Source organism: Lampetra planeri, chromosome 54 (assembly GCF_965212315.1).
Source record: "Lampetra planeri chromosome 54, kcLamPlan1.2.h2, whole genome shotgun sequence".
Lineage (NCBI taxonomy): Eukaryota > Metazoa > Chordata > Hyperoartia > Petromyzontiformes > Petromyzontidae > Lampetra > Lampetra planeri.
The window spans coordinates 4,156,346-4,178,845 of record NC_136160.1 but is presented as its reverse complement, the minus strand read 5'-3'; the positions used below and the strand labels follow the sequence as shown (position 1 = coordinate 4,178,845).

Genomic DNA, 22,500 nt, shown 5'->3' with positions numbered 1-22,500 from the left:
GTAGAATGGAAATAATAAAATAATAAAAAGAAAAATAATAAAATAATTCTCACGACGTTTCGGCCACAACGGAAGCAGCCGTTGTGGCCGAAACGTCGTGAGAATTATTTTATTATTTTTATTATTTTATTATGTTTTATTTTTATTACTTTATTATTTCCCTTCTACGTGACTTTACTTTGCGTTGTGGCCGAAACGTCGGGAGAATTATTTTATTGTTTTAATTATATTATTTTATTATTTCCCTTCTACGTGACTTTACTTTGCGTTGTGGCCGAAACGTCGTGAGAATTATTTTATGTTTTATTTTTATTACTTTATTATTTCCCTTCTACGTGACTTTACTTTGCGTTATGGCCGAAACGTCGTGAGAATTATTTTATTATTTATATTTTTCTTATTTTATTATTTCCCTTCTACGTGACTTTACCGAAAGAACCAAGAAGATTGACCACGGCGTGACGCTGACCATGATGGCCACTGACCGTGATGGGATTCTCGTAGCAAACTTCCACCCCAAGGTGGGTACCGACTGAACCGCTTGGGGCTATGATGACTGTGCCCTCCCCCTCCAAGGCTATTTACAGACCCAGATTTGAAGCTTTCGTGACTGAAAAGGATTCATATTCTTAGGTTTTTTTCGGTAAAGTCACGTAGCTAAAAAATTAACGAAAGTAAAATAAAATAAAAATAAAAAATCACGACGTTTCGGAGGCAACACAAGCTTCCGTCTTCAGGTGGAACCGTCACAGCACGCTTGCTGTATCAAGTAAATGAGAGATTCCAAGAGATACTACCCCGTATATATACTGGTCATTTTTATTTTATTTTACTCTCATTAATTGAAATTTTTTACCTACGTGACTTTACCGAAAAAACCTAAGAATATCTTTACAGATCCCCCAAGATACAGACCTCGTCAATCCACTGCTGGATGAAAGTGCCCCGCGCCGCGTCGCGTCCGAGTCGTTTGCTCGGCCGCAACTTTTTTTTGTTAATGTTTTTGTTTTTAAATCCGTTATATTAAGTTCACTTGCTTGCTTGCGCGCTTACGACCGTGCAAATCTTTCGGTCATTTTTTAACCCACTTCCCGTGATCCAATCGAGCTGACATTTTGCACACAGACTCGGTGTGCGTGACAATTTATTTTCGTGAAAAAATTTCCACAATTTTCCACTTTTTAGGAAAAATGTTTTTTTCATATTTAATTTAAAATACCAATGTGATAAAAATGAAACTCTTACTCAAGAAAAACAGAAATGAATAATAAAATAAAACCGATGCCACGCATATAAAGGATTTATATTTCGATTTAAAGCTTTCGTGACTGCAGGGATTCATCTTCTTGGTTCTTTCGGTAAAGTCACGTAGAAGGGAAGTAATAAAATAATAAAAATAAAACATAATAAAATAATTCTCACGACGTTTCGGCCACAACGGAAGCAGCCGTTGTGGCCGAAACGTCGTGAGAATTATTTTATTATTTTTATTATTTTATTATGTTTTATTTTTATTACTTTATTATTTCCCTTCTACGTGACTTTACTTTGCGTTGTGGCCGAAACGTCGGGAGAATTATTTTATTGTTTTAATTATATTATTTTATTATTTCCCTTCTACGTGACTTTACTTTGCGTTGTGGCCGAAACGTCGTGAGAATTATTTTATGTTTTATTTTTATTACTTTATTATTTCCCTTCTACGTGACTTTACTTTGCGTTATGGCCGAAACGTCGTGAGAATTATTTTATTATTTATATTTTTCTTATTTTATTATTTCCCTTCTACGTGACTTTACCGAAAGAACCAAGAAGATTGACCACGGCGTGACGCTGACCATGATGGCCACTGACCGTGATGGGATTCTCGTAGCAAACTTCCACCCCAAGGTGGGTACCGACTGAACCGCTTGGGGCTATGATGACTGTGCCCTCCCCCTCCAAGGCTATTTACAGACCCAGATTTGAAGCTTTCGTGACTGAAAAGGATTCATATTCTTAGGGTTTTTTCGGTAAAGTCACGTAGCTAAAAAATTAATGAAAGTAAAATAAAATAAAAATAAAAAATCACGACGTTTCGGAGGCAACACAAGCTTCCGTCTTCAGGTGGAACCGTCACAGCACGCTTGCTGTATCAAGTAAATGAGAGATTCCAAGAGATACTACCCCGTATATATACTGGTCATTTTTATTTTATTTTACTTTCATTAATTTAATTTTTTTACCTACGTGACTTTACCGAAAAAACCTAAGAATATCTTTACAGATCCCCCAAGATACAGACCTCGTCAATCCACTGCTGGATGAAAGTGCCCCACGCCGCGTCGCGTCCGAGTCGTTTGCTCGGCCGCAACTTTTTTTTGTTCATGTTTTTGTTTTTAAATCCTTTATATTAAGTTCACTTGCTTGCGCGCTTACGACCGTGCAAATCTTTCGGTCGTTTTTTAACCCACTTCCCGTGATCCAATCGAGCTGACATTTTGCACACAGACTCGGTGTGCGTGACAATTTATTTTCGTGAAAAAATTTCCACAATTTTCCACTTTTTAGGAAAAATGTTTTTTTCATATTTAATTTAAAATACCAATGTGATAAAAATGAAACTCTTACTCAAGAAAAACAGAAATGAATAATAAAATAAAACCGATGCCACGCATATAAAGGATTTATAGTGAAATACTTTGTTTTTACGGGTTAATTTTTTGTTCATGTTTTTGTTTTTTGTTTGTTGCGGTTGCACCCGATTCAAGAGCCGAATGGCTCACCGGGCTCTATCTAATAAATGAACTTGAACTTCACAAACGCAGGTCGAGACGCGCTTTTTGTTAAGGTTCTTACACGCGGTGGAGAGGGGAGGAGAGAGGCAAATAAATAATTCGTCAATCAAACTCACTCGGTCCGTCTCAACACACACACGCAGGCACATTCATCATCACCGTCGTCAACAGCAGCAGCAGTACTCTTTGGTTCTTCTTGGTTCTTTCGGTAAAGTCACGTAGAATGGAAATAATAAAATAATAAAAACAAAACATAATAAAAAAAATGTTATTTTATTATTTCCATTCTACGTGATGACTTTACCGAAAGAACCAAGAAGATGAATCCCTGCAGTCACGAAAGCTTTAAATCGAAATTTACTCTGGTTCTTTCGGTAAAGTCACGTATAAAGAGAAAATAATCAATTCAATACTAGCATACGACGTTTCGATTGCAACACAAGCAATCATCATCAGGTATAAATTAAATAGAAAACACAAATCTAGTATACTTAGCAATGTAATGTAATACAACAGATAGTCGGATAACATAACAGTCAACACCCTACCTATACACTGCTACACTATACACTACTACACTATACACTACACTACTATACACTACACACTACTACACTACACTATACACTACAATACACTACTACACTACACTATACACTACTACAACAGAGAGTCTGATAACATAACAGTCAACGCCCTACCTGCTTGATTACGTTCTTCCTGAGAATGATAAATTTGAGAGAGATATTAAACGCAGAACCAGAGACACATAGACAGACATATAAGCAGAGACAGATATCACAGAGACACATAGAGAGAGACAACACAGAGACACACAGAGACACACACAGAGACAGACACACAACATAGACACACAGACAGACATATAAGCAGAGACAGATATCACAGAGACACATAGAGAGAGACAACACAGAGACACACAGAGACACACACAGAGACAGACACACAACATAGACACACAGACAGACATGTAAGCAGAGACAGATATCACAGAGACACATAGAGAGAGACAACACAGAGACACACAGAGACACACACAGAGACAGACACACAACATAGACACACAGACAGACACATAAGCAGAGACAGATATCACAGAGATACATAGAAAGAGACAACACAGAGACACACAGAGACACACACAGAGCCAGACACACAACATAGACACACAGACAGACATATAAGCAGAGACAGATATCACAGAGACACATAGAGAGAGACAACACAGAGACACACAGAGACACACACAGAGACAGACACACAACATAGACACACAGACAGACATATAAGCAGAGACAGATATCACAGAGATACATAGAGAGAGACAACACAGAGACACACAGAGACACACACAGAGACACACAGAGAGAGCAGCAGCAGCAGTTTCAATCCACTGCTGGATGAGGGTTACCCCCTTACACCCCCCCCCTCCCCCCCAAAAGCGGTATAACACAATTAATCGCAACACCAGTGACTTCACAGAGCATTCGCACGTCCTAAGCAATTAAAGGGCGCTATTTAGGATCCTAAATAGGGGAAAATCCTTGGCCGCGTGCGATCTGACGACGGTTCGCTTAGCACCGAGCGCTCTTGAGGCCTACGCGGTTGAAAGTCTTGGCGCGTTACAGACAAGCGGCTTTGTAACTAAGTAACAAACAAAAGCTAAAACAAAGTTGTTGTTGTTGTTGTTGGGGGGGTGGAGGGTGTTTGTTGGTGTTTTAAAGACAGCGGAGCCCGGTCCCGTTCGGGCAGGGAGAATTCACGAGCTCGTAGGTAGGCCTCGAGGCCTACGGACTTTCCTGGCCTCCCGCTGCCGGCGAGGAGCCGAGTTACCCGTGGACAGAATCTAGCCCAGGCCGGTGGGGGGGGGGGGTCGTCACCGCTTCACCATCAACTCCCTCATCACCATCACCTCATCGCCATCAACTCATCGCCATCTCATCACCATCAACTCATCGCCATCAACTCCCTCATCATCATCACCTCATTATTATCATCATCACCTCATCACCATCACCTCATCACCATCACCTCATCACCATCACCTCATCACCATCACCTCATCACCATCACCTCATCACCATCACCTCATCACCATCACCTCATCACCATCACCTCATCACCATCACCTCATCACCATCACCTCCAGAACCAACATCGCGACCAGCAAATCCCTCTCCTTAGCATCGCTCCCATTAAACTTCACTATCACCACCTCCATCATCATCATCACCACCATCGTCCTCCTCATCTGCTCACCTCCCTCACATCACCACCACCATCCCCACCTCCTCACCCATCACCTCACCACCTCCTCACCTCCTCGGGGTGGGAACTCGTCACAACTCCTCACCGCGCGGCCTCCACCAAGCCCATCCCTCCCCGCCTTCACGACAGCGATTTTAATCTAAATGAGTATTATTATTAAGACGGTGGCAGTTGTTGGTTGTTGTTGGTGCAGTTAACACGCGGCGGGTGGCGATCGACCGGGGTGGGCAAGTGGAGCGAGTTAACGACAACTGGTGGTGGTGGTGCTGATGGTGATGATGATGATGGTGGTGCTGGTGGTGGTGCTGGTGGTGGTGGCGACGGTGGCCGAGACGGGATAGCAACGCGCGAGCCGATAATGGCAACGGTCCTCCCCACCACGGACCCCCCCACCCCCCCGCACTACCCCCATCCCCCACAGACCCCCCCCCCACCACCACCCCCCACCACCACCACCACAGACCCCCCCACCACCATCACCCCCCTCCAACACCACAGACCCCCCCCCCACAGACCCCCACCCCCACAGACCCCCCCACCACCATCACCCCCCCCCAACACCACAGACCCCCCCCCCCACAGACCCCCACCCCCACAGACCCCCCCACCACCACCACAGACCCCCCCCCCCACAGACCCCCCCCCCACAGACCCCCCCCCACAGACCCCCCCCCCCACCACCATCACCCCCCCCAACACCACAGACCCCCCCACCACACCCCCCCCATAGACCCCCCCCACCACCCCCAACCCCCCCCCACCCCCCCCCAACCCCCCCCCACCCCCTTCACCACCCCCAACCCCTCCCACCACCACCCCCCCCCACCACCCCAACCCCCCCCACCACCACCCCCAACCCCCCCCACCACCACCCCCCCCCCACCACCCCAACCCCCCCCCACCACCACCCCCCCCCACCACCCCAACCCCCCCCACCACCCCAACCCCCCCCCACCACCACCCCCCCCACCACCCCCAACCCCCCCCCACCACCCCCCCCCACCACCCCAACCCCCCCCACCACCACCCCCAACCCCCCCCACCACCACCCCCCCCACCACCCCAACCCCCCCCACCACCACCCCCCAACCCCCCCCCCACCACCCCCAACCCCCCCCCACCACCACCCCCCCCACCACCCCAACCCCCCCCACCACCACCCCCAACCCCCCCCACCACCACCCCCCCCACCACCCCAACCCCCCCCACCACCACCCCCCAACCCCCCCCCCACCACCCCCTCCCCCAAGCACAGATGCGGCCTGACGGAGGAGCACCGCCACTTCACAAGAAATCATCATCAGCAGCCACGATCATCAGCAGCAGCAGCAGCAACAGCCACGATCATCATCATCAGCAGCCACGATCATCATCATCAGCAGCCATGATCATCATCAGCAGCAGCAACAGCCACGATCATCATCAGCAGCAGCCACAATAATCATCATCAGCAGCCACGATCATCATCATCAGCAGCCATGATCAGCAGCAGCAACAGCCACGATAATCATCATCAGCAGCCACGATCATCATCATCAGCAGCCACGATCATCATCAGCAGCAGCCACGATCATCATCATCAGCAGCTCGGATCATCATCAGCAGCAGCAGCAACAGCCACGATCATCATCATCAGCAGCCACGATCATCATCATCAGCAACAGCCACGAACATCATCATCATCAGCAGCCACGATCATCAGCAGCAGCAGCCACGATCATCATCATCAGCAGCCACGATCATCATCATCATCAGCAGCAGCCACGATCATCATCATCAGCAGCAGCCACGATCATCATCAGCAGCAGCCACGATCATCATCAGCAGCAGCCACGATCATCATCATCAGCAGCAGCCACGATCATCATCAGCAGCAGCCACGATCATCATCATGAGCAGCAGCCACGATCATCATCAGCAGCAGCCACGATCATCATCATCAGCAGCAGCCACGATCATCATCAGCAGCAGCCACGATCATCATCATCAGCAGCAGCAGCAGCAGCCACGATCATCATCATCAGCAGCAGCAGCCACGATCATCATCATCAGCAGCAGCAGCCACGATCATCATCAGCAGCAGTAGCCACGATCATCATCATCAGCAGCAGCAGCCACGATCATCATCATCAGCAGCCACGATCATCATCATCAGCAGCAGCAGTAGCCACGATCATCAGCAGCAGCAGCCACGATCATCATCATCAGCAGCAGCCACGATCATCATCAGCAGCAGCCACGATCATCAGCAGCAGCAGCCACGATCATCATCAGCAGCAGCCACGATCATCATCATCAGCAGCCACGATCATCATCATCAGTAGCAGCCACGATCATCATCATCAGCAGCAGCCACGATCATCATCAGCAGCAGCCACGATCATCATCAGCAGCAGCAGCCACGATCATCATCATCAGCAACAGCCACGATCATCATCATCAGCAGCAGCCACGATCATCATCAGCAGCAGCAGCCACGATCATCATCATCATCATCAGCAGCAGCCACGATCATCATCATCAGCAGCAGCCACGATCATCATCAGCAGCAGCAGCCACGATCATCATCATCAGCAGCCACGATCATCATCAGCAGCAGCCGCCACGATCATCATCAGCAGCAGCAGCCGCGATCATCATCAGCAGCAGCCACGATCATCATCAGCAGCAGCAGCCACGATCATCATCATCAGCAGCAGCCACGATCATCATCAGCAGCAGCAGCCACGATCATCATCAGCAGCAGCAGCCACGATCATCATCATCAGCAGCCACGATCATCATCAGCAGCAGCAGCTGCGATCATCAGCAGCAGCCGCGATCAGCAGCAGCCATCATCATCAGCAGCCACTCCGCTGCTGGGTGGTGATGCCTTTGTTGCCCCAATGTAGTTTTCAGACACCCACCTGCGCATTACTGTGACCGAGTCTGTCTGTTGTCGTGACCTTCTGACCCACCCGTGCCCCCCCCCCTTACTGGACACCTGTGGAAAAAGAGCTTTGTAGCTCATCGGATTCCTCCTCCGAAAGGAATACAGATTCTGAGTTTTTACGTTTTTGGTATCATATTCGTGTTATCTCAGCGTGGCAAGTCCATTTTTGTAAACATTTTACTGGTAGGAACCCACTGGTTCCACCAGCCCACAGGGGATTATTGTGTCCGTCCGTCGTGCAGGGAGGGGCTGGGTGGGGAGGGGAGGGTGGGGCTGGGTGGGGGGTGGGGCTCGGTGGTGGGTGGGAGGGGTGGGGCTGGGTGGGGAGGGAGGGGCTGGGTGGGGAGGGGAGGGGAGGGTGGGGAGGGGTTGGGTGGGAAGGGGCTGGTCACCCCGTGGTGCCCTTATAAAACTCAACGTTTAACCTACTCACGCCGGCTTGTGCCCGCCCTCACAGTCGGGCATATTTGCGGAATACACCACGCCGCCGTTGACCCTGGCCATTGACCGAGCAACCCAACGTTCCTACCAGCTCCCTCCGCAGGAATGTGTTAACACTTCAAAATATATTTTGATGCTGCTAATCCTGCATAATGCACGGGCATAATATGACTTTAAACCCCCCGCCAAACCTCCTACGCATTTTACAAGGAGTACTAATCGCATATCTGCATTTCTCATAAATATGCAAACTTCCTCTTGATATGCAAATTAATTTGTCAAGGCGCTCTTCCCCCCTCCATCCCAGCTTAAATAGACGCTCCAAGCCTGGGGTGTGTCATTCAGACTCTGTCTTCTCGACAGACCTGTTCTCCACCTGAGGACGGCTGCTTGCGTTGTGGCCGAAACGTCGTGAGAATTATTTTATTATGTTTAATTTTTATCATTTTATAATTTTCCTCCTACGTGACTTTACCGAAAGAACCAAGAAGACTTCAAAATAAAATGTTGTAGTTAGGCCTTGACTTGTGAAAACGGGACTCGCTACATCAAATGATACACCAGTCTACAAAGACAAATGTGCAATGCTAATATGTATATATAAACTCTACTATAACACGCACTCTTGTTATTACTATCTTTATTTTTTTTTACCAATTATTGCATTCTCATTTTACACGTAATTCATGTGAAACCCGGCGGTTTGAGCGTTCGCGTGCTCTCCCTCGGTTGCAATGAGGACTCTTGACCACAAAGATTTATAATGATCCATAATAGAGGGTTTTTGGGGGGGGGGGTTAGATCGCGTAAATATATAAATGTGTCGTTAAAACCCGTCACCACCCGACACAGCCAACTAGTAAGGGTTGTCACGTAAACAACGTGGCCAATTCGTCACTAGTACAGCACTAGCGTGTAGTGTATAGTAGTGTAGTGTATAGTGTATAATAGTGTAGTGTGTAGTGTATAGTAGTGTAGTGTATAGTAGTGTAGTGTATAGTAGTGTAGTGTATAATAGTGTGGTGTGTAGTAAATAGTAGTGTAGTGTATAGTAGTGTAGTGTATAGTAGTGTAGTGTATAGTAGTGTAGTGTGTAGTGTATAGCAGAGGTGGGACAAAGTCATTGTTATGCAAGTCCAAGTCGAGTCGCAAGTCATCAAATTCATGACTCGAGTCTGACTCGAGTCCAAGTCACATGACTCGAGTCCACATCTCATAAGTGGGACAAAGTCATTGTTATGCAAGTCCAAGTCGAGTCGCAAGTCATCAAATTCATGACTCGAGTCTGACTCGAGTCCAAGTCACATGACTCGAGTCCACACCTCTGGTGTATAGTAGTGTAGTGTGTAGTGTATAGTAGTGTAGTGTACTAGTACAGCACTAACCGGTTGTGTGTTGGAGAGCCAAGCCACAACATTTACAATCTGAGTACGACGTTTCGCCAGTAATGACAACCAGCTTCATCAGGCGACAGCCAGATTTGTGGAGAAGTCACCTAATTATTTACGTGATCTAACCCCCCAAAAAAAACCTGTATTATGGATGATATTGGTCACGAGAGCCTACTACGTGTTAAACTGATTTATAATAATATTTATATATGTCGGGGAGTGATCAAGGACTTAAAACAATTAAATTGCTGCTTCCTTGGGATGCTCCGAGTATTTTGCAAGTGATAAGTGGGAGCATTCCTCCAAGGGGAGAACACAAACTCAACACGTATGCAACCCATTTAACTGGTACAAAACTGACACCTTTATTCAAGGCATCATGTTTGCAATGACCACAACACAAGTAGTCAATAAAGCAAACAAAAAGAAGCAACTCTGATAAGGATAATAATATGCACTGTCCTTGAAGTTGATTGGCCCACACCCTAGACGGCTTTCTTTAGAGCCTAGTCCCCATTGGTGTAGGGCCAGATGACACCAGAAGGCGTACAACTCAAAAACAGTGCAATATCAGAGTATTGAGAGTTCGGGGTAAACATTTACACTATGAGATCTCTTTTACCAGTGGCAAAATATAATGGTAGGTTTTTACCCTTTTAACTGGTACAAACATGATGCCTTGAATAAAGGTGTCAGTTTTGTACCAGTTAAAAGGGTAAAAACCTACCATTATATTTTGCCACTGGTAAAAGAGATCTCATAGTGTAAACGTATGCAACACGTCGGATTTCTAATGAACTTCTAGATAATTAGCAAGCAATAATATAATTCATCTCGATTTGGCATCTCTCGTCGCGTGCTTAAGGAGGTTACAAATCACTTTGACGCACATTTCTTTTATGCCATCGTTACATTATCGGTGGCAATTTGACGTTGACTTACGAGTGGTCCGAACCACCCCCTAGAGATCTCTCTTAACTTTACGATACTTAATCGTTCTTAACTCCCGAAATTGAATTAGCGTTCAGATAAATCTCACCTTCAAGTGGGCCTGCTCCAAATCTACGATGACGCAAGTCGTCCTGTACACAGGCCTTGGGTCTTTCCAGACTTACCGACTTATATCTCCATTAGCACTACAAACAAAAACATTTGATTTTACCTGGCAAGGCCTACTGAAATATGTATCTTTTTCAGAAGCAATTTGGCTATCACAAATGATAGCTCAGCGAAGCGGCTTATCACGTGGACATTTATCGCAGCCAAAGACTCTCGATGCTTGTTGATTCTAAATGTGGAGGGACACATCCACACGACCACGGAGAGAGACAGAACATGCAAACTCCAAAGTATAATGACAATAGAGCCTGCATGCGGTGTGAGGGGACTAGTGGCCACGGGAGGTAATGACAGGGGAGTCAGCCTGCGGTGCGAATGCACTAGTGGCCACGGGAGGTAATGACAGGGGAGTCAGCCTGCGGTGCGAATGGACTAGTGGCCACGGGAGGTAATGACAGGGGAGTCAGCCTGCAGTACGAATGCACTAGTGGCCACGGGAGGTAATGACAGGGGAGTCCGCCTGCAGTACGAATGCACTAGTGGCCACGGGAGATAATGACAAGGGAGTCCGCTTGCAGTACGAATGCACTAGTGGCCACGGGAGGTAATGACAGGGGAGTCAGCCTGCGGTGCGAATGGACTAGTGGCCACGGGAGGTAATGACAGGGGAGTCAGCCTGCAGTACGAATGGACTGGTGGCCACGGGAGGTAATGACAGGGGAGTCAGCCTGCACTACGAATGCACTAGTGGCCACGGGAGGTAATGACAGGGGAGTCAGCCTGCAGTGCGAATGCACTAGTGGCCACGGGAGATAATGACAAGGGAGTCCGCTTGCAGTACGAATGCACTAGTGGCCACGGGAGGTAATGACAGGGGAGTCAGCCTGTAGTGCGAATGCATTAGTGGCCACGGGAGGTAATGACAGAGGTATTAGTTGTGAGTGCGAAGGGACCGGTGGCTACGGGAATGTTCGAGAAGGGAGCGTGGTCAGGTGACGAAAGAGGACGGTGGAGCGAGCATCCAGAGTCAGCGGGAATGATCGAGAAGGGGGGCGTGGCCTCGTGTCGGTATAAAAGGGAGATGCGCGGGAGACCCGGGGCTGTCACAGTGGGGGTCTCCGCCTGATGTCAAGTGAACGTGTCTTCAATAAAGTGCCATCTCAAGAGAAGTGTGCTAAGTTTTTATTACACAAGCGTCAGGGTCGGGATCGAACCCACGACCTCCTGTATACCAGGTGAGGTGGTTAACATCTCCCAAACCGTGGCGCACTTTGCCAGCCCTATCAGTTTAAACTCAGCTGCCGATATGCAAACCATTTTTGACGCATTACCGACTTTAAACTATCGTCATACATCCTCACAACATTTTAATGTATTATTTTTTTTCTTCGATGAAACTGTTGCTTTTAAAAAAAAAATTGGTCAGCGGTAAAGAGTTAGAAAAAGTGAAAGCCTGCCGCTTAAAACCGCAGGGTTTGTCAAGTACAGCACAACGTCGCATATCCATTGTGGCGAGATGTTAACTCCCTCGCCTGGTACGCAGGAGGTCGTGGGTTCGACCCCGACCCCCGACGCCTGTATCTCTCTCTCCCCGTGGTCGCATGGATTTTTTTTCTCCGGGTCCCTCCGGTTTTTCCCCTCCGCATTTAGGATCAACGTCACGCGTTCAAAATATTTGGCTGCTGTAGATTTCCACACGATGATGAGCCGCTTCGCTGAGGCATCACTTGCGGCCAGGTCAGTGGGACCTCACCTGGTAAAATAAAACCACTTTGTGTAGCTTAGCTTAGCACCACGACTCGCTGGGTGGCTGAGTTACGCAGCGGATATGTTAAGCGGGTTGATATACGCGGATGCCTATGGTAAATGGCAGTTACACCGTGCACAGACAGGTTAGTGGGCCCAAGCCCACATTGCTTTTAACGTGGGGGCAATGTTTAAGCTGTGCTTTAGAAGTGAACTGAAGACAAACGGACGTTTTTATTAACCCCACGGTACTTGTGGTGAACATGCAAAACAAACACGTTCTGATCATGTGCATTGTCTTTGAAACGGATTGGCCTACACCCGAGACAGCCTTCTTCATGGCCTCGTCTCACCAGCGTGAGAGCAAACGTCCAAAGACAAGGTACGAGCAGAGAGCATGTACAGCTCGGGGGAGCAGCTACATCTTGGGGATGCCTTTTAACTTTGAGAAACGCAAAGTGCGAACTTGATTCCTTGCAAAAGGTTGCGATTTGGTGTTGGAACATCTTAACACCTTCTGTTTTATTGCCAGAAAGGGTAAAACATATTTTTGTTTTGTTTCATAATTTGATACTGGCAAAAAGGTCCCATTTTGACGGTACGCGGCGCGAAACGTCGGACGTCGCCCGAACAACACGCCGGAGATCCACGCAGCGCGACGCAGAGGGCACACCGCAAGATAATTACCTTCGAAAATTGCACCTATTTTTTTCCAACATGTTGTTGTTGTTTATAATTTCCAACTGCGAGGTTGACGAATTTCTGACCACGCGGAAAAAAAACATTTCACGGGACAACAGATGAGACCCGGGCATGATGGCCCGACGACACGGGGAGGGGGTTTCGTGGTGCGTGTGATCGTGCCAGCGGTGGCGGCGATGGGGCTGATGATGCGATGGCGTGGGGAGGTCGGACGGGTGGTGATATAGCCGGCGACGGGCACGGTCGATGTCGTCGACGCAGTAAAAAAAAGTGCGAGGCGCTGCCCCTCACTGCCCGCCACCGCCACCGTCCCCCTCTGCCTCAAGCTCGTTCTTGTGCGGAGCGAGGGCAGTGGGCAGCGTCTGCCCACACGGCCCCTCGAAGTGGAACCTGGCAGGGTGGAGTGGCGGCGGGGGGGAGGCACACAGACACGCACAGGACTCGCGTGCCGTTGCGTTGACCCAGGGGAGGCCTCTATTGTGGTATTTGCGTCTCCCGTGTCTGTGTGTCCCGTGTCCCCTGTGTGCCCCTTTGTCTCCTGTGTCCCGTTTCTCCTGCGTCTCCTGCGTCCCTCCACGCGTGTATATCCCACGTCTCCTGCGTTCCCATCTTTCCTATCGTCCCCATGCCTCCAGTGGCCCTGCGTCTGCCGCATCGTCCCCGTGTCCCCATGTCTTCCGCGTCCCCGTGTCCCCATGTCTCCCGTGTCCCCACGTCTGCCGTGTCTCCGCATCGTCCCCATAACCCCATGCCTCCCGCGTCCCCGTATCTTGCACATGTTCCCAATGTCCCCATCTTTCAGTGCGTCCCGCGCGTGCCCGCCCGCCCGCCCGCCCGCGCCCCTCACCCGAAGCCCTGCGTCACGGGCGTCGTCTCGATGTTGAACTCCGCCACGGGGACCCCGCGGCCAGCGACCTGCGGCGCAAACATGGCGGCCGGGTAGACGACTGATGAGGTGCCCGCCTGGGGGCAAGGGTCAGGGGTCGGGGGAGACGGGGGGGGGTCAAACAGTCACGAGCGGTTTCCTCCGCAAGAAAATGTACCCGCGATCAGAATCAGAAGTTTATTTCCCACCGAGCAAAGCCCGTTGAGCCGAGAAGCTCTTTGCCGAGAGCGACTCTGCCTCCAAGACGACATCGAAACATTCCACAATTGCTGATTTAAAAAAAGGGTTAATGAACAACCAGACGCGCGTCGCAGATTTATCGGACTGTCCGACGATGTTGGCTGTGAAAGCTTACGTGCTGTGCGACGGTGACGACGATCGTCGTCGTCATTATTATTATCATCAAAACAGATTTTTTTTTAAAATCCTTTATATTAAGTTCAACTTGCTTGCTTGCTTGCGCGCTTACGACCGTGCAAATCTTTCGGTCGTTTTTTAACCCACTTCCCGTGATCCAATCGAGCTGACATTTTGCACACAGACTCGTTGTGCGTGACAATTTATTTTCGTGTAAAAAAATTTTTCCAAAATTTTCCACTTTTTAGGAAACATTTTTTTTCATATTTAATTTAAAATACCAATGTGATAAAAATGAAACTCTTACTCGAGAAAAACAGAAATGAATAATAAAATAAAACCGATGCCACGCATATAAAGGATTTATAGTGAAAAACTTTGTTTTTACGGGTTAATTTTTTTCAGTTCAAGAACTGTACCACGATGCAGAGATCGCAGGAGTCGAGTTCGGCGTAGACCCGGTCCATCACGCCCGAGTCCAGGCTCTCGCCAAACCACACCACGTGTGGACGCAGCAGCCCCCCACAGCCGCCCTGCACGCACCTGGACACACGCGGGGGGCAATCGAGGTGCTTGTTGTTGTTTGACTTGCATCCCACTGGGATGTTTGACTTGCATCCCACTGGGATGTTTGACTTGCATCCCACTGGGATGTTTGACTTGCATCCGACTGGGATGTTTGACTTGCATCCCACTGGGATGTTTGACTTGCATCCCACTGGGATATTTGACTTGCATCCCACTGGGATATTTGACTTGCATCCCACTGGGATGTTTGACTTGCATCCGACTGGGATGTTTGACTTGCATCCCACTGGGATATTTGACTTGCATCCCACTGGGATGTTTGACTTGCATCCCACTGGGATATTTGACTTGCATCCCACTGGAATGTTTGACTTGCATCCCACTGGGATGTTTGACTTGCATCCCACTGGGATGTTTGACTTGCATCCCACTGGGATATTTGCACACGGCGTTGGTGTACGGTGATTTTTTTCTGCAATATTTTGCTGTCTTTTCTTGGATTTTCTGTTTGCACTCAGTCATATTCTTAGGTTTTTTCGGTAAAGTCACGGAGGTAAAAAAATTAAATTAATAAAAGTAAAATTAAATTAAATTAAAATAAAATAAAAATCACGACGTTTCAGAGGCAACACAAGCTTCCGTCTTCAGGTGGAACCGTCACAGCACGATTGCTGTATCAAGTAAAAAATTAAAATAAATAAAAATAAAATAAAAATCACGACGTTTCGGAGGCAACACAAGCTTCCGTCTTCAGGTGGAACCGTCACAGCATGCTTGCTGTGACGGTTCCACCTGAAGACGGCTTACTTTTACTAATTTTAATTTAAATTTTTTACCTACGTGACTTTACCGAAAAAACCTAAGAATATGAATCCTTGCAGTCACGAAAGCTTCAAATCTAGAATTGCACATAGTCACTTTAAGATGTTTTCTTGTTCGTGTTCATGTTTTTTGTTTGTTGCGGTTGCACCGGATTCAAGAGCCGAATGGCTCACAGGGCTATACCTAATAAATTAACTTTGAACTTTGAACCTCCCGCTCGCAGCCCCGAGCCAGCCGACGGTGGACATTCCACGTTCCTGTGGCTTCCGGTTTGGCGAACGGACGTCGCGCTCGTTACGAGCGCGAAACGCTTGCCTGCGAACGAGCCGCGATGCCCTCGCCCATCTCTCGCCAAGCAGCATGAACCATCGCCAAGCCAACTACGCTCATCCTCGCAGCAGCAGCAGCGGCAGCAGCAGCGGTGGCTTTTGGCTGCTCGAAGTCGAACAGAGGCGGTCTCCCACCCCCCCCCCCCCCCCGATTCGTCGTCCACCAACCAGGCGACGGCTCTGTGCGTGCGACACCCGCATCAAGGTGTGTTTGCAAAGGGTTATTTGTCTTCTTGGTTCTTTCGGTAAAGTTACGTAGAAGGGAAATAATAAAATAATAAAAATATAACATAATAAAATACAATTCTCACGACGTTTCGGCCACAACGCAAGCAGCCGTCCCTCAGGTGAAGAACAGGTCTGTCGGAAAGACAGCGTCTGAATGACCTGTTCTTCACCTGAGGACGGCTGCTTGCGTTGTGGCCGAAACGTCGTGAGAATTCTTTTATTATGTTTTGTTTTTATTATTTTATTATTTCCCTTCTACGTGACTTTACCGAATCCCTGCAGTCACGAATGCTTTAAATCGAAATTTAAGGGTTATTTGTTTTGCATGTTTCACCGCAAGTGTGTGTGGGGGTGTCTGTTTTGATACAAATTGAGCAATCATTGGAAGGGTGTTATTAACCAGGTAACACCTGAACTCATTTATGGTGTTGCCAGTTTCTTCAGCCTCCTACACCCAGCCCCGCTCACCAGAGGTCGCAAACAGGATTTGATTCCTTACCCGTACCTGGCCGCATCAGGGTCGCAAACGGGTACCCGTACCCGTACCCGGCCGTACCCGTACCCGGCCGTACCCGTACCCGGCCGTACCCGTACCCTACCAGTACCCGGCCGGGTACGGGTAGGGTACGGGTATCGGGTACCTGATTGTGACCTCTGGGATGAAGCCATGTTGCAGGTGCGGGTGGATTGATTCTAGGAACTTGAATTGTGAGAAGAGACAAGACGTTGGGAAATGAGTGACAAACGGTGACTCACCAGTGACTCACGGCCTACCCGTACCCGTACCCGGCCACACCAGGGTCGCAAACAAGTACCCGTACCCGGCCGGGTACGGGTAGCCGGGTATCGGGTAGGGTACGGGTATCGGGTACCCGGTTGCGACTTCTGCCGCTCACTTCCCAGCCCCGGCATTTTGTCGTGCTTGCAGCTCCCCACTCTCCCTACCCCACACACCCGCCCCCTCTCTCTATCTCTCCTCCCTGGCTCCTCCCCCCTCTCTTACCTATATAACCTCTTGTCACGGCAGCCCTTTTGCCCACTTCAGCAATTGTTTCTTGTTGTGGTTGTCCCACCTGATGACGGACGCTTGTGTTGCGCCGTGATTTTATTTATTTTATTTTCTACCCACGTGACTTTACCGAAAGAACCAAAGAGTTATGGATCCCTGCAGTCACGAAAGCTTCAAACCGAGATTGTCTATTTGCTGTTTGAACATCTTGACACTTCCCGTATTTGTGCCAGAAAGAGGACGAAGCCTTTTCCTGTTTTTTTTTTTAGGCCAAGTCACACACACACGCAGTCATAACTGGACAGAAGTTGAAGTCTGATTTTTTTCTTTCCTTCACATACCAAACTAAAGTATTTTTTATTTTATTTTATTAGGTCAGGCCCACTGAGCTGCATAGCTGTTAATCAAAAGCGACCTGGCTATCACAAATTATAGCTCAACGAAACGGCTTGTCACGTGGAAATTCTTAGCAGCCGAATACTCTAAACGCGCGACATTGAATATAAATGTGGAGGGGGAAAAACCGGAGGAGCCAGAGGAAAATCCACGCGACCACGGGGAGAGATAGAGAGACACCCACGACCTCCTGTATACCAGGCGAGGTAGTTAACATCTCCTAGCCACCGTGGCGAGATATTATAGCGAATCACATTAGGGGAGTGGAGTGAGAGGAGAACGAGTGGCTGGAATGCCCCTTTTCCCTGAGGGCACAGGCGGGGCAGCATCGGCACCAGCTCACCTGGGCAGCAACTCCTCAGGAATGGCAGCATCCGGAGTGTTTGGGTCTGGGGCACTGGGGTCACACGGGGTCACAAAGCGAGGAGGGGGGGTCACATCGGGACACCAAGAGGAGAGGGGGGAGGGTAGGGGGCGTCACACGGGGTCACACAGCGAGGAGGGGGGTGTGGGGGGGGTCACATCAGGATACCAAGAGGGGAGGTGGGAGGGTAGGAGGGGTCACACGGGGTCACGAAGCGAAGTGGGGGGTGGGGGGGTCACATCGGGACACCAAGAGGGGAGGGGGGAGGGTAGGGGGGGTCACACGTGGTCACGAAGCGGAGTGGGGGGTGGGGGCGGTCACATAGAGACACACCAAGGGATGGGGAGGGTAGGGGAGGCGTCATTAGGGGACATTTAATTTTATGAATTAAAAAACAACATTCCACCTGGGTGATCCCTTCTTGACACGGAAGAACACGTCATTTGTGAGGGAGCTCACAGCGTGTGAAATGACGCACCCCAACAACAACAACAACAGCAGCAGCAGCCATTCGTCACCGCGGCGCTTGTGCCAGGCCAGGTGCGCACACAGACACACACACAGCAAACGCGTACAGACACAACGTACAGACGCAGCGTAGAGACGCGGCGTACAGACGCAGCGTACAGACGGCAGCGTACAGACGCAGCGTGCAGATGCAGCGTACAGACGCAGCGTGCAGATGCAGCGTACAGATGCAGCGTACAAATGCAACGTGCAGACGCAACATACAGACGCAGCGTAGAGACGCGGCGTACAAATGCAACGTGCAGACGCAACATACAGACGCAGCGTAGAGACCGCGGCGTACAAATGCAGCGTACAGACGCAACATGCAGACGCAGCGTATGGGGCGGGCATTCTGGAATCGACGGGACTGGGGCGTCACCTCGGGGAGTCTTTCTCTTCTCGAATTTACGGTTTTCACCGGTGGTTCTATAAAAAAAAATTTGAAACCCCCGAGTTATGTTCTACGCGTGCCGAGACGGAGCCAATTGCACAGCGAGCGCTCGCAGTGCACCACCCCGAGGTGGGGAACGGCCCAGACAGACGGAACAAGAATCTCCGCTGCCGCCGGTGGCCGCGAACATTCACCGCGAGAAACACAAAAAAAAAAACGAACCGTGACCCCGTAATGACCGCCTCTGCCTGTGACGGCCTGTGACCGACAGCGACTGCTCACGACTGCCAGTGTCCATAACCGTGACTGTGACGACCGCCAGTGGCCGACTGCGACTGCCTCAAAGCCAGATGCCGACCGAGTGCCTGACCATGACTGCGACGACGACGACGACGACGACGACTGCAACGACTTTGATTGCACGAGAGCGACTGCCCGCGACGAAACGCCTGCGACCGACTGCTGCTCACCCCTTGCCCTGCAGGGCCGGGGTGATGGGGCTGTCGTAGTTGCTCTCCACGTGTCCACAGCTTGTGCAGCGCGTCTTAAACAAGCTCCCTGTGCACGCACGCACGCACACAAAGACAAAGATCCCCCGTGTAGCCTCGGCAGGCCGTTGGGACAAGCGCTGTTAGCGAGTAGCACCTACGAAGGCCGGCACCGCGCCCCGCCGCCTTTGTCTCCCCGGTGGCGACGTTGACTGCGCGTCGCAGCGAGTGCGGCTTGTAAAACATCGCCACTTGGGGGGTGGGCACGACCTGGGGGAGGCCCGGGACCGGTTCAGATCATCGTCGCTGGCTGTTGCCCGCGAGAGGGAATGGAACCCGGGTCGCCGGGTTTGTGGCGCAGCGTAGCGCTGACCACGCACGCAGTGAGCTTCACTCTGGTGGCACCACGCCTCACTCTCCCCCTCCTCACCACACCCACCTCACCCTCCTCACCACACCCACCTCACCCTCCTCACCACACCCACCTCACCCTCACCCTACTCACTACACCCACCTCACCCTCCTCACCACACCCACCTCACCCTCACCCTCCTCACCACACCCACCTCACCCTCCTCACCACACCCACCTCACCCTCCTCACCACACCCACCTCACCCTCCTCACCACACCCACCTCACCCTCACCCTCCTCACTACACCCACCTCCCCCTCCTCACCACACCCACCTCACCCTCACCCTCCTCACCACACCCACCTCACCCTCCTCACCACACCCACCTCACCCTCACCCTCCTCACCACACCCACCTCACCCTCCTCACCACACCCACCTCACCCTCCCCCTCCTCACCACACCCACCTCACCCTCCCCCTCCTCACCACACCCACCCCACCCTCCCCCTCCTCACCACACCCACCTCACCCTCCTCACCACACCCACCTCACCCTCCTCACCACACCCACCTCACCCTCACCCTCCTCACTACACCCACCTCACCCTCCTCACCACACCCACCTCACCCTCACCCTCCTCACCACACCCACCTCACCCTCCTCACCACACCCACCTCACCCTCCTCACCACACCCACCTCACCCTCCTCACCACACCCACCTCACTCTCACCCTCCTCACTACACCCACCTCCCCCTCCTCACCACACCCACCTCACCCTCACCCTCCTCACCACACCCACCTCACCCTCCTCACCACACCCACCTCACCCTCACCCTCCTCACCACACCCACCTCACCCTCCTCACCACACCCACCTCACCCTCCCCCTCCTCACCACACCCACCTCACCCTCCCCCTCCTCACCACACCCACCCCACCCTCCCCCTCCTCACCACACCCACCTCACCCTCCTCACCACACCCACCTCACCCTCCCCCTCCTCACCACACCCACCTCACCCTCCTCACCACACCCACCCCACCCTCCCCCCTCCTCACCACACCCACCTCACCCTCCTCACCACACCCACCTCACCCTCCTCACCACACCCACCTCACCCTCCCCCTCCTCACCACACCCACCTCACCCTCTTCACCACACCCACCTCACCCTCCTCACCACACCCACCTCACCCTCCTCACCACACCCACCTCACCCTCCTCACCACACCCACCTCACCCTCCCCTCCTCACCACACCCACCTCACCCTCTTCACCACACCCACCTCACCCTCCCCCTCCTCACCACACCCACCTCACCCTCTTCACCACACCCACCTCACCCTCCTCACCACACCCACCTCACCCTCCTCACCACACCCACCTCACCCTCCCCTCCTCACCACACCCACCTCACCCTCCTCACCACACCCACCTCCCCCTTTTCACCACACCCACCTCACCCTCACCCTCCTCACCACACACCACCTCAAGACTCTCTGCTTCACCACACTCACCTCAAATTCTTTCCTCACCACACTCACCTCACCGTCTCTCATCACTACATGTACACTACTCTCTAAGGTGTGGGTATTGCTAGATTCCGGTATCACCGTGGTTACGGTATCACCGTGGTTCCGGTATCACCATGGTTCCTGTATCACCGTGGTTACGGTATCACCGTGGTTCCGGTATCACCGTGGTTCCAGTATCACCGTGGTTCCTGTATCACCGTGGTTCCAGTATCACCGTGGTTCCAGTATCACCATGGTTCCGGTATCACCGTGGCTCCGCGTAGCTCCGGTGTTACCACGGCTACAAAGTCGCGAGACGGCTCCGTCGTGCGGTGCTCGCACGGCGATCCCGCCCCCCCCCCCGGCGCCTCTCACCGTGCAGCTCGTGCACGCGCTCCGAGCCGGCGCGTCGGTGCAGCTCGTCCACGTTCTGCGTGACGAGGGTGAGCGTGCGGCCCTGCCCGGCCAGGCGGCGCTGGCAGCGCGCGAGCGCCACGTGCGCCGCGTTGGGCTCGGCGCGCAGCACGGCCTCGCGCCGGTGGTGGTAGAACTCCCAGACGCGCGACGGGGACGCCTGGAACGCGGCGGCCGTCGCAAGTTCCTGCGGCAGCACACACGCGCGCAGAAACACACGCGCACGCACGCACAGAAACACACGCGCACGCACGCACGCAGAAACACACACGCACGCACACACAGAAACACACGCGCACGCACGCACGCAGAAACACACACGCACGCACACAGAAACACACGCGCACGCACGCACGCAGAAACACACACGCACGCACACACAGAAACACACGCACGCACGCAGAAACACACACGCACGCACACAGAAACACACACGCACGCACACACACAGAAACACACGCGCACGCACGCACGCAGAAACACACACGCACGCACACACAGAAACACACACGCACACACGCACACAGAAACACACACGCACAACACGCGCGCAGAAACACACACGCACGCACG

At 51.2% G+C, this 22,500-nt stretch overlaps 2 protein-coding genes across 2 annotated transcripts in view; both read right to left on the bottom strand.

The window, feature by feature from the left end:
• The window catches only part of LOC144735172 (TOX high mobility group box family member 3-like), a 21,684-nt gene extending 16,296 nt beyond the window's left edge, over nt 1–5,388 (bottom strand). Inside the window, exon 1 of the mRNA XM_078617619.1 lies at nt 5,118–5,388. The gene's annotated coding sequence lies outside the window, so the exon portion shown is untranslated. The remainder of the gene's footprint in view (nt 1–5,117) is intronic.
• A 6,668-nt stretch (nt 5,389–12,056) lies between these two features.
• On the bottom strand, nt 12,057–22,153 carry SIRT5 (sirtuin 5; the record flags this gene model as incomplete). Its single annotated transcript, XM_078617531.1, has 6 exons — nt 12,057–13,727; nt 14,185–14,300; nt 15,000–15,123; nt 18,236–18,289; nt 19,628–19,715; nt 21,889–22,153. Coding segments are annotated over 6 exons (750 nt in total), but the record flags the coding sequence as incomplete, so codon positions are not given.
• Between the last annotated feature and the right edge of the window lie 347 nt (nt 22,154–22,500).